Raw genomic sequence first — 20012 nt, 5'->3', positions numbered from 1 at the left:
TAAGAGAAAACAGAGACTTGGAGGAGATGAGCCTGTGGAGATATCTCTTGGGGTATGCAGATGGATTGAGGAGCCCATTATTAAATATTCCCCATGTAGACATAGGCACTGGCTTGATTCTGGTCCTGATTCAGGAAAGTTTCTTTATTTTGGATAGCACTTATGTATATATTTAAATGTAAGCACTTGTTTAAATGTCCTTCTGAATTGGGCCTCCACGAACAGTTCCTGCCAAGTGCTGAGTGTTCTTCACTTCCATTCCAACCAATGGGCATGGAGGGAACTCATAACCCTGCAGGAGGCGGGATCACACAGAATTGAGCCCCAATTCATTCTATGGTGAACTATTTCTGCTGATTGTTGAACTGTCATTTACAATAAGTGACTCATATGTACATTTTGTTCAGGGCTATCGTCAGGACTTGTTCCAATGTATGTTGGTGAGATATCACCTACAGCCCTTCGAGGAGCCCTGGGAACGTTGCACCAGCTTGCTGTAGTCACGGGTATTCTCATCAGCCAGGTATGTAAGAGTGTGCACAGAAGCACTGAGTGATGTCGCTTTAAACTAACTGGGTTACACCAACGATATACTGACAGGGGCTCCTTCTTAAAATGCCACTAGCAAGCTGAAGGGAAATTTGGGGTGATTTATGGCACCTCCTTCCTGGATACTAAATCATTCCTAATAAAATGACTCACCCCCAAGAGGTGAAAAACACTTCTGACAGCAAATTATCCCATTCACATTCAAGTTGAACACTGCGAGTGTAATACCGAGTATTAATAAACTCAGTGGGCAAGGCCCTCGGCTGTGGAAATTGACATGACTCCTGGCCCAGAAGATTCATAGAATTTAAGGTCAGGAGGGGCTATTATGTTTATCTACTTTGACCTTCCGTATATCACAGGCCAAAGAATTTCACTCCAGAAACAGCTTCAATAGATCACTGTTTGCAACATCGGTGTTGTATCCCTCCTTGGTCATGGTTGTGAGAAGAGCTCGGCAAACAGTGAAAAGAAAACGTCTGTCAATATTTATTTGGTTTAGAAACCTAATTTCAATTTGACAGTGTTTACAACCCTTTGGTGTTCACTTTTCAATAGCATTTGAGCTGTTATTAGCCCAAACACACACACAAAGCAAATTTTAAGCTTGAATATTTTCTGAAGAAGCATTTCAACTTGCACATTGCAACCTCAGAATTCACACGGTGTTGTGTTAGTGACTGTGACTTAGGTAATTAGTCATCACACAGTGTAAATTTTGAAGTTTGAATATTCACAATGAACTGTTGCCCTTTGTGAACTTTTTAGGACATAGGTGCAGGCACGGTAAAATTGGACAAAAGCTTATGCCCAAATAAATTCGTTAGTCTCTAAGGTGCCACAAGGACTCCTCGTTGTTTTTGTTTATTCATTGTGATTCTGATGAGAGCGCAAAGAAAGGTGAAAGCATAACTTCATAAGAAAGAATTCACTCAATGTGCAGAACTGTACTTTTGGAAGTTCATAAGCTGTCACCACTGAAAGCAATAAGAGTCACATGTGTACTTCTGTAGGCAGATTTTGGTTCAATTGACTGTTCTGTAACATTTTTTTCATCTTATTATATTTTCCTAAGAACATGCCTTTTACAAAATACAAGAATCCAGGAGAACAAGGTCTGAGGGGGGAAAAATTTCATCTGCACATCTATTTTTTTTTAGTTATTTACACTAGGGCTTAATTTTGCCCACATGCACTGATTCAGCAGGCTTTTCATTCATGGTTTAGTTGCAGAATTACGCAGTTTCATCAATGATACTGTACCTAGGCTGTCAGATAATTCTGTAATCATACTGTCCCATCTACTCTACCAACAAAAACCAGGGTTACAGTACAAGCACTCCTAACTGTGCCAGATACCCATGTGTAGTTAAACACAGAAGACCAAATTGTACTGTCAGCTACGCTGGTGTAAATATAGAGTAACTTCACTTAAGTCTATGGAGTTATTCCAAATTTACAGTGACATTACCAAGAGCACCACAATTTGGTCCATCATCTAAACAGGGCCTTGACATGACTTGTCCAAGGCTTCATGCCATTTGTTAGTTTGTCCATTACGAATATGTTCCATAATCTGTGGAACCAACCTGTTGGGATAGGGAGCCCTTATTTGCTTCCAACTTCCTTCCCAGCTGCTATTTGAAAGTGCAATATTAGTCTAGAATTTCTGGTTCTACAACCTAATTTCATCTGTTATATTTAACACAGCACCATAATTTCAGGTCCTTGGACTAGACTTTCTGCTCGGCAATGATGACATGTGGCCTCTGCTTCTTGGTCTATCTGGTGCTGCTGCTGTTCTTCAGTTTTTCCTGCTCTTATTGTGTCCAGAAAGCCCTCGGTATCTTTACATTAAACTAGGAAAGGTGGAGGAAGCTAAAAAAAGTAAGACACTAATTCTGTTTCGTTTTTAAATCATACATAAAATAAAACATTGTGGTTGCTTGGAGCAGGGCCTGGGTGATAACTCATTTGCAGAGCTGTGGGTCTTTGCTCCATTCCATGTATGAACCTTGCTGGACTGAGAGCCATAGACACCAATTTGCGTGTCTATTCACTGAAAAATGCACCCCCCCATCATATGTTATTATTTATCTACTAAGCCGGGGTTTGTCAAAATTTGCGTAGAGCAGAACACATCTTAATGGAGTCCAGAGCTGTGTGGGAACCAAATTTCAGGTTTGGGGAAAATCCCACCATTCTGAAATTAGTTTACATGCTGAATTGGCATGAAAATAAAGAATTTCAAATATTTGCCACAACGTGAAATTTTCCAAAAATAATCCTTTCAGGTCAACTGATGAAACATTTTGACTTTAATTTCTTTAAACTTTTTGTTCTGGACTTGATCCAAAGCACACTGGAGTCAATGAGAGTCTTTCCATTGACTTCCATGGACTTTAGAATAGGCCATCTGTCCATATTTCAGTATTTCAAGAAAAATCTATGGCTATAACTTATAATATGAATACATTTCTAAACAGAAAGTTGTTTTGAAACAAAGAATCAAAATGTTATTGAATCGCTTCATTTCATTGTCATTTTTTTAAATGAAATTTTGTTGTAATAGACCTATTTTGGCTACGAACATTTTCAGTTTGATGAATCAGCATTTTCCAGCAGACAAACATGCCATTGGTACATCATCAACCACGTTTAGGGGAACTGCATCTCATGGACACCTCTCCTCCTTTTCCAATGCCACCTGCAATTGCACAGCATATGTGTGGCAACTATAGCAATTACTTTTATTCAGCGTGACTGGCTCCTCCTCTCTATTTCCAGCTGTTTCTACAAGAAACAAGAGCAGTCCACATTAGGAAACAACTGGAAACAGAGAGGAGGAGCAAGACTTGTGTAGCCTTTGAGTATTTCAGAGGTGCTTCGTAGACCAACAGTTGACCACAGACCATAGTTTGGGAACAGCTCACGTACACGGTATTGTTAATTCTTGTTTTGATCTGTCCTTACCCTGATATTGATTGGAATGATTTGGTTGTTAATGCACTCTCAGTCCTTTGATATTTCCTTTGAGATAAAAGCATGTTCTTTTTCCCTTGAGGCTTGAAAAGGCTCAGAGGAGACTGTGACCCCATGAAAGAGATCGCCGAGATGGAAAAGGAGAAACAAGAAGCTGACAGTGAAAAGAAAGTCTCCATCGGGAAGCTTTTCAGCTCTTCCAGTTACAGGCAGCCAGTCATTGTGGCACTGATGGTTCAAATATCTCAGCAGTTTTCAGGAATCAATGCAGTGAGTTTGCTTTCTAAAAGAATTGATACTGATCAGTATTGTAAGGAAAATCTAAGGCCATAGTGGTCCTTCAGTATTTGCAGAAGAAATCATCATTGAAATCAAATGTGTGCATATATGAGGCTGTTCTGCTGAAAATCAGAGAGCACAATATATGTTAGGTACTAACATGGCCACACTCACCATGGTATCTGAGCACCTCACAATCTTTAATGTACTTATCCCTTAGCCTCACAACACACCCTCAACAGTGCTGTTATCCCCATTTTACAGATGGGGAACTGTGGCACGGAAAGACTAAGGGTATGTCTACACTGCAGCTGGGAGCAAGCCTCCCAGCCTACGTAGACAGACTCCTGCTATTTCTGCTCGAGCTACTGTGCAAAAAAAAGCAGTGTGGACATTGCAGGTCAGATAGCAAATACCTGAACCCCCAGGTCTGAGCTCAGCTGGCTATCCCAAGTCTCCACCAGAGTCACAACGGCCACACTGCTATTGATAGCGTGCTAGCTCTCACTGAATCATTTCCCTGCCATTGCTGGGGCCTCAGGCACTGAAGCACGTCGGTCCCTCCTATTCTCTGCCTGTGACAGTCTAGTCTCCTGTGAGCTGCAATACTTGGTCTCATTTCAGGTGTTGGGTTCAGTGTACAGATGCTGGGTAGTGCTGGTGGCCTGTGTTATATAGGAAGTCAGACTAGATGATCTAGTGGTCCCTTCCTGCCATAATCTTTACCCAGGCTGGGAGGCTCCCAGCTGCAATGTAGACAAACCCTAAGTAACTTGCCCAGGGTCACACAGGAAATCTGTGACAGAGAAGAAAGTGAACTTGGGTTTCCCAAAGACCAGACTAGTGCTCTAATTACTGAACCATTCTTCCTCTCTTCCTACAATATACTGTAAGGGGAAATTCTGCACTGGAAGAGGAGATGGAGTAGGCGACCTACCCATTTTTCCTCCTATCTCTACATAGTGAGAAAGGATTCACTTTCTCTTTGGAGAGAAAGAAAAACATTTAAATTATTCTAATGAAGGAAAGTGTATTTAAAAAAAAAGTTTATTTAAAAAATCAGCCATATTAAGAGGTTTGTCTGGCATGCAAAAGAAGCCTGCCATTCTGGCAAATTGGCTTTCAACCCAGAACTATATGGAGGAAAAACAAGTTTTGGGGTTGTTGTTTTTTTTAAATGTATATATTCAGTGGTATAAGATGGGAAATTCAGTAGGATTTCTAACTCCCTTAGGCACCTTTGAAATTTCTAACCTTAATTATTATAACAAAGTGTTAAAAAATAGTTGAAAAACAAATCGTAATTAAATTATTTCAAATCTCAGCCAAGAACATGAAAATCTTCCCTCAAAGACAGAAAATTCCACCCACAGTGGGATATAACCTTTCATCCTAATTTGTTTCAATAGATCTTTTACTACTCTACAAACATTTTTGTAAGAGCGGGAGTTGATCAACCCGTTTACGCAACCATTGGTGTTGGTGTTGTGAACACTGTCTTCACCGTTATCTCCGTAAGTAAATACCTCTGCATTAGATCGTTTGACAGCCCTTTAAAAAGAACATTCACTATAATTTGATTATCAGAGAAAGATTTAATGATGGTGCTCAAGGAAGTTGTGGAGCCAAGAAAGTCACAAAGAGCTGATCCTGCAAACCTTACTCACAGGAAAAATCCTTACTTGCATGAGTAATGATTGCAAGGCCAAGTCCCAAAGTATAGCAAACAGCACTGTCAAATGTACTGAGAACGAAAACTCTGCTTAATTCTGTACAAATCATGAACCTCTACTGGTTTGTGTTTTCTGCAAAAATAAAACTTGTCAGTTGTTAAATCGAGTCCTGGAGACTGAAGTCCTCTTGCTTATAGTCTTGTCTATAGAACAGCTACAGTGTACACTGGTGAATGTTTTTCATTATTGCCCTGCCAGTGTGCCTCAGCCTCTGTCTTATCTCTGATATTATCTATTGTATTTATATAGCACCCATCCTGGTAATATCTAGATGATGTTCTGTACGACCAAGAGGATAGTTCAAACTTCATGGCCCATTTGATCAATAGTCTTTCTGCCTAGAATGCCAACAAAATTCAAGTTAGAACCAATTGAGGTTCTTTTCATGGGGACCAGGGGCGGCTCTATGTATTTTGCCGCCCCAAGCACGGCAGTCAGGCGGCCTTCGGCGGCGCGCCTGCGGGAGGTCCGCCGGTCCTGCGCCTTTGGTGTACCCGCTGCCGAATTGCCACCGAAGCTGCGGGACCGGTGAACCTCCCGCAGGCAAGCCGCCAAAGGCGGCCTGACTGCCACCCTCACGGCGACCGGCAGGCTGCCCCCCGCGGCTTGCTGCTCCAGGTACGCGCTTGGAGCGCTGGTGCCTGGAGCCGCCCCTGATGGGGACACTTAAACAACAGGAACTGGATACAGAAAACCAAATCATTTTCCTGAGGCCTCCAAATAGCCTTCTGATGGTGAGATGGCTTTCACCCACTAACAACCAGGAATGGATGTGAACCATCAATCTACAGCCGTAGGACTGTGTAGTCTACCATCACCAAGCCCGTAAGCCACCCCAGTCTCCCTGGACAAAATTGCTTTCATGAAAAAACACCAGCATTCCCTATAAGAAGGTGGTTTGTGTAGTTTATTGTGAAATGAGGGGGTCAGAATGAGTTCCCGTGACAGCACTTTGTATCTTCTACTGCCATTGCGTATCAGTTACAGGCATGTTTAGTTTGCTGCCTGGTGACATTTGCTCTTCAATTGTTTGACCATGAGTATTTAACTATTACCTAAAATTTGTCAATCAATTACAGACCAACTGTCTGTTTTCCTGAACCATTTGCACTGTGTTGGACCTTGACAAAGGGAGCACAGATAGCAATCAGAACTTGCACTCTGCAAGCCAGCGAGATGAACTGCTTGAGCTAAAAGGCCCATTTAACTTCTAGGAAAATAGATGATCATGTCTTGTCGACAGTCTCAGGGTGACCACTACTTAGTGCTGTGTAGGAGGCAAGGAGTGTTCCTGGCCACTGGGAAGAGAGGCCAGCCTGGGACTCCTGGGTGGAGCAAGTCCTGAGCTGTCCTGCAGTAATAAGTAGGTAGACGGAGGCCTGGTATACACTAGGAATATACATTACTATAGCTATGTCTCTCAGGAGTGTGAAGTCCACTACACTTAGAAATACTGACCTAACCCCTGGTGCAGACTGCGCTAGGTTGACAGAAGGTCGAGGACATGGATCACCAATGCCAACAAGAGAATCACTACTGTCGGCATAGGTAGTGTCTACACTGAAGCGCTACAGTGGCACAGGTACCACTATGCAGCTGCACCGCTGTAGTGTTTTAAGTGTAGACATACCCTGATACAGCTGCACTTGCGCAAACCCTAGAATAGACCTAGTACATTAGCGTAAGCCATGACCTGTCTGGTGCATATTACCCCAGTTTGAAACTCACACTGGTGCAGTGTATCCAGGTGGATTAAAACCCCCAATGTAGACAAGGTCAGACTAGTAAAATATCCCCAAAAGAGGTGCAAGCTTCCTCCACTTATCTCAATGGGCTGGTAAATGTAAAGGATCACTGGGACACCTTCACCAGAGAAAAATCCTAATTGAAACCAAGAAAAGCTGCATTTGTGCCAGCCACAATTTAAACTAATGAACTACATCTACACTAGGGGTTTGCACCGGGGACTAAAATCTACTCCAATATGGATAAAGCCTCGGTCTCTAAATACAAAAATTCCATGATGAATCACTTTACTTTGGGAAGACAATCATGAGAATAAGAAAAGTCTTGATTTTTTTTCCTTCAAATTGGAAGGCTAGAATCTATAGAAAATAACCTGTGTGAGAAATCGTTGGAGAGACCTTCAGTCTTTGGAATGCGTGAGTTCTGCACATCCATGGATTTGCATTGTCCTTTGCTATGTTGCTGTGTGTAGTAGCTGGTTAACAATCCCCATCAGCAGATATCATCACAGTGTAAATTAAGGATCTTCATTCAGTACCTAAGTGCAAAGCTCTAACACATGAGTTAAAAGAGCAAAACCATTAGCTGATAGCCGTAGTAGTCTGTGATAATTTATGAGGACCAATTCCTGGAAGAGGACTTGATGTAGGTTTTATATATGTGTTACTAATTGAAGACTGCAGGATTGATAAAGCCTAATATACTTCATGAATTTCTACAGGTCTTCCTTGTGGAGAAAACAGGGAGACGGTCCCTGTTTATTGCTGGTTTGATTGGTATGCTAGCAAGTGCCGTAGCCATGACAGTTGGACTTGCGCTCCTGGTGAGTTTTTTTTTCCTGGTTTCACTCCATGGTTTGTTTTATTGTCCGTTTGCATACAAACATATTGCCAATGACTCTGTGTTCCACGTTTATTTCAGATAAGGAGCTCAGAAAATAATCCTCCCCCACGCACAATTTCTTAAGCATCATCCAAATCATGTGAACGCCCAGGTCACACGCACATGTTACACCTTGCCTTGTGAGATGATCTCACACAACATAAGTAAACTCTGATGCCTGCTTTGCTAACCCCATACAGCTTTGAGAATGTTGGAACTTCTACCATAATGGACCAATCCTTCAGAGAGTGCATTTTAGAACTTTCAATGTACGACAATCATTAGCTAATTTCAAGACATTCATAACATTGATAGGTATGCACACTATGGCAGGTATAATAAAATCTCATGCTTCAGAGCATAAGCTGATCACTACAGGTGTTAGGAAGGAATTGTTCACCACGCCAGGCATTTCTCAGTTAGCCTGTGTTTTCACTTTCCTCTAAATCATAAGGCACTAGCCTCTGTTGGACCCAGGATAACAGACTTGCAGGGTCAATGGTCTGCTCCAATATGACAATTCCTGTGTTCTTATTATAAGTCCCAGCCACAACCACAGACCTGTATACCTTCATGCTTTGTAGAAGCCCTGTTCTAGAAGTGAATCTAAGCACTGTGGTTCTGCCCTGTCTCTAGTTCCTATACTTGCAGTTTTGAGTCTTGGGGTGGGAACCTTTGTTTGGAATTAGGAACAGGTTATAACATCAGAATACATTTACAGGGGGATTCAGAGGGGAATGTACATTTTGGTGGTGGATCTTCTGAACCATTTGAGATTCTCTCCTCACTAATAAGAATAGAATTTGGTACCCACTAGAGGGCAGAATTTGTTCCAATATAATTAATCAAAAATGTGACTTTGTTCTTTAGAATCTGGAATCAAATTTGACCTCAGTTAAACTAGAGTAAATCCACCGAGCCAAATATATAGATAATGCATAAGGCTATGAATGTTACTTGTCAATGTGTAAATGTAAGGGGGTGAAATACTAGCCCTATTGAAATCAATGGCAAAATTCCCACTAATACCAATAGGGTCAGGATTTCACCCTCTGAGCCTAACAGAATCTGAGTGTAAGAGATCTAAAATATTGGTGTAAATTATATGTAAAGAAGATGTAATGTAAAGTAGGGGGTGGTTTTCTTTAATAAACATCCTCTTACCCTCTCCAGGTAGTTGCTTCCTCTGCTACTCTCCTCTCTCTGGCCACTCAACGGGTGCATCTACACAGCACACTTCATTCAGTGGCATGTAGTATAAATACCCCTAGCATGGATATAAATAGTGGTGTACCTAGTGAGGCACAGCTTAGGCAAGTAGAGTAAAGACATGGCTGGAGGGTGTGGGCATGTATGCAAGTATAACCCACACACCTTCTGGGTGTGGTGTTCTCTCCCATCTAGTGGCACCGAGACCACATAGAGAGAGAGAGAGTTAAAATGCGTCTGCTCTACAGCCTTAGCTAAGAGCCAGTTGTCTTTTAGTTCATGCAGTAGAGGCTCATGCACTAAGCTCCAGAGGTCCCTGGTTCGATCCCACCCACTGATAATTGGGGTCTGTCAGCGTTACACAAGCACATACCCAAGCTGTGCCTCCTCCTTTACCCTGCTAGTTTTAGCAGGGTAGTGTCCCACTGCCTTTCTCCATGGAGGAGAAATGAGCCAGCCAGAGCCTTTCCCTTTGTTGGAATCTTTCTCTGCTTCCGCCCCTCTGCCAGAGCCTTTCAGTGACACATGTAGCTACACCCCGCAGTATGGATGCGCCTTGCTTTTCATGGTGGTGTACAGCTACATGTGCACTACACGCTGCTGCCAGGGGTGCATAGTGCAAATAAAATCAATATATGTTTCGCCTGCGTAGGGTATGTGTTGCTGCAGAGCTCTGATTGCAGCGCATGTAGATATACCTGAGCTAGCTTTAATCTAGATAGCTTGGGTACCGATAACGGTGAAGCTACAGCAGCATGAGCTTCAAGGTGGGCTAAACAAGCCCACCTGGGACTCTGGGTAAGTACGCAGGTGGCTGGCCCATGCTGAATGCTGCCATGGCTTCTCCTTTCTGGTACCCGAACTAGATGGATTAAATCTAGCTTGGGTATGTCTACATGTGCTGCAATTACACAGCCCCGATTTATAGTGTTAGACATACCCTTAGATTCCCTGTGACTCAGATTCATTGTGGTCCAAAGCCTCAGCTGGTGAAAACTGGCATCACTCCATTGCCTTCACTGGAGCTATGATGATTTACACCAACTAAGGATCTGGCTCAGTGGATCATATCCAGAGGTGATGCATAAGGATATAAATTGTATTTGGCTCAGTGGATGTGGATCTAAGCAGTCTATAGGCACTTCTTTTCACTGGTGTGAACCCAGAGTAATTCAGCTCATGTTAATGCAGCTACTTTGGATTTATCCCAGTGTAACTGAGACCTAGGGTGACCAGATGTCCTGATTTTATAGGGACAGTCCCGATTTTGGGGTCTTTTTCTTATATAGGCTCCTATTACCCCCCACCCGCTATCCCGATTTTTCACACTTGCTGTCTGGTCACCCTACTGAGACCAGTAAATGGCCTGCTGCCTTTAATCCATTACAGGTTGAATTCTGCATGTCTGTTGCTTTTACCCAGCTTGTTTGAACTGAAAGAAACTTCTGCAGCAGCACAATAATTCAAGAAATTAACATTAATGAACGATGACTGTACTGGAAACCTAATCACTCATGTTGTGAATTCACTTTTACTTGCTTCTGTTTATAGAGCACTTTTGCTTGGATGAGCTACGTGAGCATGGTCGCAATTTTTCTCTTCGTAATTTTCTTTGAAGTCGGGCCTGGACCAATCCCCTGGTTTATTGTTGCTGAACTGTTCAGTCAAGGGCCCCGCCCTGCTGCCATAGCCATAGCTGGATTCTGCAACTGGACCTGCAACTTCATCATTGGAATGTGTTTCCAGTATATTGCAGTAAGAAAAGTTCCTAAAATCTTGCACATGACTGACACCCTTTGAGTGGTTGAGATTTCCAAAGCAGAGTAGGGGGATGAACACACATATCTTCTATTAAAATGAATGGAAGATGGGTGTCTAAATCTCTCGAGATTGCTTTGAAAATCTTAACATTTGCAATGCAAATGCTAAGCAAACCATTAGTTGTTATTAATTCATCACTGTTGTTTCACTTTTCCCATTACAGGATCTGTGTGGCCCTTATGTGTTCATGATCTTCGCCGTTCTGCTCTTAGGCTTCATTTTATTTGCATACTTTAAAGTACCAGAAACAAAAGGAAAGTCTTTTGAAGAGATTTCAGCTGAGTTCCGCCGCAAGAGGCGCTCAGCCGTAAAAGGACCCAAAGCTGCTACTGAACTGGAGGATTTGCGAGGCAGCGAGGAGGCATAAAAAACTGCAAAATGTGTACCAGGAGGAGATTAAAGAACATATATTTTTTAACGCATCTGAAAAAACCTTAGACAAAACACTGCACCTCAAAAACCAGTAGGTCAAATCAGTATCGTGCTTCTGACTGATATGCCTGGTAGTGTATGTATCCTACCGCCCCTGGCCCTGAGACTAACCTGACATTACGTTCTAAGGGCTCAGTATATCTTGGTGTTGTCCTAAAAAGACACGGGAAAGAATGGAAGGAATAGATACAGATAAGCTTCCATGGTGGACTGAATTGATTCAGTACAGTAACAATCTTCATTCACTGGAGACCGGTATAGACTGACCAAGAGCAGAAGGGGCAAAAGAAAGAAAAGAGAGGCTGTGTGATAATTTATTCTTATGGATGGTTTCACCCTGGGAAAACCAAATGCTACTGTAGTTGTCATATTAGTATAAAGACATAACTAGCTGAAGGGGATAAATATAAAAGAGTGAGTGAATTTGCCACCTGATCCTAGAGTGGTGTAGCAGTATTTCCATTACAATTTGTTAGTATTAAACCCAGCTTGTTTTATTTGGTATTTAATAGCTACACACATACTGGCTGGTCCCATAAGGATTTTTCAAACCAGTAACACACTTGAGGAAAGTCTCATAAATGCTGGCCATGGTATTGATGTTTTGGGAAAAAATATCTAATTTCTCTTTCCACTGCGGTCCTTTGCTTTATCATATTTACTGCTACAGCCTGAAAGGTGGTACTATAGTCTAGGGGAGAGGGCACTGAATTAGGAGTCAGAAGACCTGGATTCTATGCCCAGCTCTGGCACAGCCTCCCTCTGAGACCCTAGGTAAGTCTTTCCACCTCTCTGCTGCTGTTTACCCTCCCAACCTGTCTGTCTAAGACTATACATTCTTTGGGGCAGGGACTGTTTCTTACTATGTGTTTGCACAGCGCCAAGCACAGTGGGGTTGTGAGCTCCGTTGGACCTTAAAACACTACTGTAAACCAAACAACAAAAACAACAACCAGGGGCCAGATTAAATTGGCCTAGCACCATTAACTTAAAATGGCTTCCTGTTGACTTCATCAGAGCTCTGTGACTTACACTAGCTGAGGCTCTGGCTGCGGGATGGTCTATGCTTAAGGACACATTTATTCAAAGGTGACCACAGAGGATTTTTGAAGTCCTGGACATATGACTTTTCTTTTTCTTCTTCTTTTTCTGCCCCTTTTTTTTTTTTTTTAACTTTGGAAATCTCAGAAATAGCTATTCTCTTCTTTTGAGGTTCTTTCACGGTGGTATCTTGGGGGTGGATTAAGCCATCGGTCAGTCCTGGGGAAAATACACTTTCGGGCCGTCTCATGAATAACAACAAACAGCCGTACAATACGCTTATCGAATGCCAGGCTGGTCATCCTGCTGCTGCTCGTGGTGCTACCCACCATGCCAAAGAGGCAGCTGGGCCAAATTTGAATGAGTGGTGTTGCAACTCCCATCCTGGTGAGCAGCACCCTGAACAGCAGCAGCTGAGCAGCCGGTCCTGATGGATCCATAGCACGGCCAGCCCAACTGTGGTGAGTGTACTGTACAGCTGTTTGTTTGGGACTGGGAGCCCCCCATCCCCAGATACATTTGGGTCCTAAGCACGTCCCCAGTTTGCCTATACCTTAATCTGGTGCTGGGTATGTGAATGCCTTAGGTTAAGGTTTTTGCTATAGGGATCTATTATTTATTTATACGTGAAGCACAAGGCAAACTTGAATCAATAATGATAATAAAATGTAATTAGGATGACTTTAGCTGATGCCATTATAATAATATATATGTACAGTGGATCAAATGGACAGAAAAACATCAGAGAATAAATGGACACGGGTCAGATCCTCAGCTGGGGTCAATGGGTATGTCAGTGAGCTACACCCATTTACACTGACAGAGGATCTGGCCTATATTTCTTTCCTCTCTAGCTTTTACTCCTTTGGTGCTAAGGCGTCAAGACAAATTCTGGATTCATTGAAGACAATAGGAGTTTGGTCACTGACTTCAATGGGACCCAGATTGGGCCCCGGAGCATATATTCAGGTAATGAGATTAACACAATCGGCTAAATTCATTCCTGGTGTAATTCCGTTATCTTGGCTGCAGTTATACTGCAAAGGAATTTGACCAATGACTGTCACGTGATACACTGATCACAGGTAAACGGTAGCTGAAACGATGCATACAAGATCACGTGAAAACCAGCAGTGCCAACTGTGATACTACAGAATAGGAGGTCAGACCTTAAAACACCTGTTCACAAGTAAAATGGTATAGATCTGACAGGAGATAAGATTGCCAGTCAAGAGTTTTATACAGTATATATCACAGTAAGTTAAATATTAAAATAGATATTGTGACTGCAAAAGAAATTAGGCTTGTGCCTTCAGTGATATTATCTTTGCCTGTTACATAAAAGTGACCACGAACAATGCTGTCAATGTTTGTTGGCTTTTGTTGCTATTTTCCCTCGGTCGGTCTTGACTTTGGGAGCTAGACCCCTTGAACGTAAGAGCTCTCAGGACGAGCTTATTTAGTGCTCAGATCGCCCTGTGTTGCAATCACTGCACTGGCCCTGAGCAAACTGATTTTAAAATGTGCTGTGTAGCGGTTAGAGTACAGGACCGGGAGTCAGGAATCCTGGGAGCCTGCTACTCTTGAAGTAAATGGGAGTTGTGTGTGCCCTGGCTCTGCCACTGACTCACTTTGTGACTTTGGGTAAATAATGCTTGTTTGCCCATCTGTAAAACGAGTACAATACGTGGATGCTGTGCAGCTTGATTTAGTAGTATTCCAAAAGCACTTCAAGAGCCTCACTGGGAAGGCGAAGTATTATTACATTGAAAGCCTTCATGGGGCTGATACTAAGGCTATGTCTTCACTGTAGAGTTAGCCTGGATGATTGGCACCTGAGTTAGCCTCGTCTGGGTGTGAGCGTCCCCACAGCAAAGCTCTACCTGCATTACTGTGTCCTCACCAGTTCTGCACTGACCCATGTGTGTCCCATGGTTCTTTGTGCTGAGATGTTCTAGGATTCTTTCCCAATCAACTGCAGTGGAACCTGTCTGTCCTTCAGGGGAATTGTGGGACAGCACTGGAGAACTTAGCCTATCCTCACTGCAAAGGTTCCTTCCAGACCCAGGTACAGCAGAGCACAGACTCTAACCCACCCCACCCGTCTCCCAGCTAGCCTGGGCTTAACGTACCTCCAAACTCACAAAAAGGGTTTTGTGTGTAGATGGCAGAGGGTTGGTCTAAAACCCACAAAAGCATTTGAGCTACCTCTGCAGTGAAGACATACCCTGTCTTTTAACAGGGTGCTGCAAATGTTTCAAGGCAAAACAAAACTAGATTTTAGCAGGAAGATGCTCTTGGAGACATTCATGTAGATTGTATAACATGAGATAACAAATGTCCATAGGCTTTTATATCACTTTCAGCGGAACTCTGTTCTGCTTTACGTATACAAGTCACACTCTTTCATAAAGATGGATGTCGGTGTTAAGTCAGTATAAAACATCACTGTCGACCGGAGCTAGTGTTAAAGTAGTGTTTTAGGGCTTGTCTACACCACGGCACTTTTGCCAACAAAATACTTCCAGCCCTGCGAGCAGCGTTAGCTTTGTCGGAAGGAAAGTGCTCCTGCCGACAAAGCCACGTTCACACTGCCACTTGCGTCGGCAAAACTTTTGTCTTTCATGGGGGGAGGCTTTTTTAAGTACCCGTGAAAGACAAAAGTTTTGTCGACAACTTTGCAGTGTAGACAAGCCCCTAGAGGTGAGAGGCCATTTATTACCAATAAATCCACCCAGTCCTGGGCTATTTCTACACGGCCCCGTAATTCAGACTATGGAGGTGTGAACGGCAGTACACGCGAAAGTGCTGAAACTGCCCAGTATGGACACTGCTGGCATAGACTGTTTGAAGAAAACTACACTCATGTGAACTTAGGTACCTTTTAGTTCACACCTGCATTATCCACAGGGTGGGAGTCGGGTTTACAGTGCAGCACTTTGGTACGTGCTGCAATTCACACCCCTGTAGTCCAAACTACAGGGCTGTGTAGCCAAGCCCTTGGTTTTCCTGCAGGAAGAGATTGTGTGTCCGTACAAGAATGATAGTGAAAGCGCTGATTAAATTAATATATGTATTAAATTAGACTAATTGAAAAAGCATGTACTGATAAATGTATACCTGAATTTTAAGTAACATCTAGCCAAAGAATCAGAAATCCTTTTGTAAAATGGCTCCCTAAATAGAACTATACATTAAAAGTACTTTGTATTTTTAAGCAGTCTTTCTCTCATCATTTTACCCCACATTGTTGTGAAGCTTTGTACTGAAGTTTGGAGTGTTGTCCGTGTCACACTGTCTGAAGTGGTTCATGACCGTGAGTGCCAACCTCAGGACAGAGTATAAAAAAGCAGGGCTGAGACCCCCAAACTGGTGGTATGTTCTATAACTAGATTTCACCAACCCAGTAACAAATGTAAACTCCTAAAGCACTAGAACAGTCTTACCACGGAGTCCCAGACAATCCCCTTGGGCACTCCAGTCTATCTTGCCACCCAGGAAAGTTGGACTTAGAGATAGTTGGTAGCCATACATCAAAGTTCACAAAAGATTCAGGTTGCTTCCAGTCCCATGAGACCAGTCACTTACCCCAGGTCAATTTGTACCTCAGATCTCACACCAAAGACATCGCTTGTAGCCAATCCTATGGTAAACTAAGTACTTATTAACCAAGAAAAGAAATGAAAGAGTTATTACAATGTTAAAGCAAGCAAACGTAAATACATAAATAAGTTACCGTCTATGGTTTTAACAGGTGACAGAGCTGTAGTAATCTGTCAGCTCTGAATGCCTTTTAGGGCTACCCCAGGTTGACCCCGGGGATCTCTACTTCTGTTTCATAGCTCCGGCCCTGTCAGAATCCAGACAGCAAAAGAGATGAAAATTTTTCTTGTCGGATATCTTTATTTCCTTCTTCCAGCATTCACGCTGATGGGACGAGTCCTTTTGCACATAGCCTCTTCATGGGTGTACAGGGGCAATTAGAAAAGTCTTTGTATTGTGATGCCCCACCATGGCCCATTTAGTTTTGATAGTCCTTCCTGATGGGCAAGAGGTCATATATTTTCATAGGGATTTAGCATTTTGCACAAGGTACAGTTTTTTCTTCTTTGGTGAGTTACGTAGTTCAGAACAAACATTTTACAGCTATAGCCCAAACACTTCAGCATTACCTTATAGCATGGGATACAGACATTATAAGTAGGATTAATACATGTGGCACCTTACAAGCATTTCACAAAGGTCTAAATACTAACACATTGTTATAAGTTCAATACCCACCTTAACCATACTAACACACAGGTGAGCTGGACTGGTTTCCAGCAACGAATTTATCAGTGCTTGGCTGAGGCCTTAAAGCCTTGGCAAGATCTGGCAGCTGGTCTGCCAGCATCACTGTCCGTATGGCTTGGAGAAGGAGTCTAGCAAAGGTAGCAGCCACTATCCCACAACAGATTCATTTCTTATCTTTGCTGGATGTATGACTATTTTTTCCATGTGCTGATGATAACATTATGTGAATCAGGTAGTGTGAATATGCATCACCTTTACATACACTCTCAGCTCTGTTGGTACAGAGCTCCTGGGCAAACTTTGTTAGCTTCTCAGCTGATGCTGACACAAAGAAAAGCATCTAAATTCTTTTACGGTCCATGAGCTACAGAATCACGGTGGGGAATCCCATCTGTGCTCTTTGTACCGTTCCTGAACAACATTCCTTGATCAGTTTTATTCAAAATCATTTCACTCCCTGCTAGACTCCTCTAGAGAAAAGGCTTATGTGTACACAAGGATTTTTCAGATACAGAATTCCCAGGGGGTGCACCTCTGCTAGTGGTAGCACTGGTGCAGGCTGTAGCATAAAAAAGGCTGTTTTTATCACTGTGTGGTCCAGCGCTGACCAGACTATCAACACTATATGACGTGCAAGCCTTTATCTATGTTGTAGGGTTAATGTTCTACATTAGGCCAAGCTATTGCAAGTGTACTTTACCATGTCTGGTGACTTGCAAAGAAAAAGGTCATTACAGAGTTTGTTATATCTAGAAACATGTTTACTGCTGTCTCATCACATCAGTTTGGCACTTAGAACCTGTACCCTTTATCTGCATGTTCCGGCTTAAACTTGTTCCTGATACACAGCTTGTCCAATCATTATGTTTATCTCTAAATGTTACAGTTTTACCAACTTGCTAATCATTAAGATCATTTAAACGACCAAGTCATGCTTATTAGCTAAATGGCTGTTGCACTTTAGTTAACATGCAAAGGATGTTCCCATGCTGCAGTTAGCTAATAACACATTATAATTAATAATCCCTGGAAAAGCATCTTGTCAGCAAGAGCTTTGATGGTGTTTTCCTAATGCACTGAGATTATTGCCATTAGAACTTCTCTGTTCTGTCAGATAAATGGCTGACAACATCCACTTTCCAACTCTGTAAGCATAATTTTAAAATTAGCTTGATTTCCCTAATCCAACAAGCTCAGGACATTTGGACCCATTAACTTTTTTTTTGCATAAATCTATTGCAGATTTTTCTGCCCCACTTCATGCTGTTTTCCACTGTTTCCTTCCAACTGGGTACCCGCTTTCTACTGAATCAAACAACTGATGAGAAAGAGGCTGAGTCAGTAGGTCTGCTATAAATTCAGGGTGCAGTCCTTTGAGGTGCTGTGCACTTTCTGAGGTGTCCCTCTCGCACTGAAGTCATGTACAAGTGGGAGCTCCTTTGCAAAAGTTCTCATGAATTTGGCAGAGATCAAGGCCCTGATTCAGCAAAACAATTAGGCATGTGCTTAACTTTATACAAACCCCATTAAAGTTAAGCATGTGCTTAAGTCAGAGGTTTTCAAACTGTGGAGTGCACACCGCTAAGGGGCGTGGAGGAACCTTCGGGGAGGCGAATGGTGATGCCAGGCAGCTCGGGCTAGCCCTGCACACTGGGGCTTGAGGAGGGAGTGCTACCTCCACTCCCGACTCATGTCAGCGGGTCACCCAGCCTATGGGTCAGTATCAATGCCTCCATGCCCAGTGCTGGCTCCGCCTCCATGCCCACTGACTTCTCCCACCCAGAAAACCTGAGGGGGAGGGGCAAGTATTGGGGGTGCACAACCAAAAATTGTAACAAAAGGAGAGGGCTCGACTCAAAAAGTTTGAAAACTGCTGATCTAGACAGATATATGCCTATTAAATTAAAGCTTCATTTAGAAATCAGCAATGGCCCATTTAAAACATTAAAACTGATTTGCTTAGTAGCCACAATAGAGCAGAGAAGTTGCTTTAAGTGAAAAAAAGTTCTTGCAATGCAAAATGTATGCCAGCACATATCAGTTCACAGCTGTTAACGGAAGAGAACAGGTTTGCAGACAACAACAAGAGGTGCCACTTAGATGGATTTTTCACAATGGTACTCACTATTAGCCTGTTGTTTAGAGTCATTTATATACATTGCACTGAATGTAGTTCCTATCGCAATTAAGCAGGCATGCTCTTAATTAGGTGTTGGGGGGAATATTAAGCGGCTTCTGTTGGCTTACTAATAGCATTAAAGCAACTGAGTTGGGGATTTCAAAAATAACTAGCAGGCCTTGTTCTGCTTTGGGTTCCATCTGTCTAGCTGTATGGGAGTATTTGTGACATCATAGCAGTCAGCACCTCTGAAAGTGTGTGTGTGTGTGTGTACTTGTGGTATTCATTGCAAAGGAAATAGCACAAAACAAGCTTCTGCACTCCCACCCCCCAATATAAGGAGAAATATCAGCTCCTATCATAGCCATCTGCAGTACATATCAGCATTGAAACACAGAACTCTGCTTGTTACCTTTAGAGGACATGAGCGCCAACTTCATGGTCTGATGTCAGACTAGTTAATTGCCACTTTTGCCTCAGTACGTACTTGTATACTAATCCACCACATCAGAAGACTATGTGATTCAAAATATAGAGGGGGATGAAGCTGATAGGTTGGCATTTTGCTGTCAATCAACTCAGCTAAACAGAGCCTGCAAAATGTTGGAGGTGTCAACACTCGCTAGCCCATTTATCCCAACTAGGTCGTTGGAATGAAATCTGTAACCCCAGGTCTCTAGTTCTGAACTTATCCCCATCACACCTGTCAAGATATGTGTATGAAACATTGTGATTTGGAGACACTCCCTCATAAGAGACTGTGATGCCAGTGTGGGAATTTGGAGATGTGCCTTGGAAGCAGGGGTTGGGAACACCACATGGCTGTGTGCAGCTGACGACCAGAGATGCTCCCCAGTTTGTTTTAATAAAGTTTTATTCCTTTCTCGTTCACTGGATGATTATTTAATGAACCCCAAGCTCGTTAC

General features: G+C 42.7%; 1 protein-coding gene across 1 annotated transcript in view; it reads left to right on the top strand.

Annotated features, from left to right (window-relative positions):
• The window catches only part of SLC2A2 (solute carrier family 2 member 2), a 24857-nt gene extending 8966 nt beyond the window's left edge, over positions 1-15891 (top strand). Inside the window, exons 5-11 of the mRNA XM_026650037.2 lie at positions 408-523; positions 2274-2436; positions 3614-3801; positions 5220-5324; positions 8011-8112; positions 10932-11135; positions 11365-15891. Coding sequence (XP_026505822.1) covers positions 408-523; positions 2274-2436; positions 3614-3801; positions 5220-5324; positions 8011-8112; positions 10932-11135; positions 11365-11568 — 1082 coding nt within the window. The 3' untranslated portion in view covers positions 11569-15891. The remainder of the gene's footprint in view (positions 1-407; positions 524-2273; positions 2437-3613; positions 3802-5219; positions 5325-8010; positions 8113-10931; positions 11136-11364) is intronic.
• Positions 15892-20012: the final 4121 nt, after the last annotated feature.

Source organism: Terrapene carolina, unplaced genomic scaffold (assembly GCF_002925995.2).
Source record: "Terrapene carolina triunguis isolate 2854851 unplaced genomic scaffold, T_m_triunguis-2.0 Scaffold88, whole genome shotgun sequence".
Classification (NCBI taxonomy): domain Eukaryota; kingdom Metazoa; phylum Chordata; order Testudines; family Emydidae; genus Terrapene; species Terrapene triunguis.
This window is presented reverse-complemented; position numbering and strand designations above follow the sequence as displayed.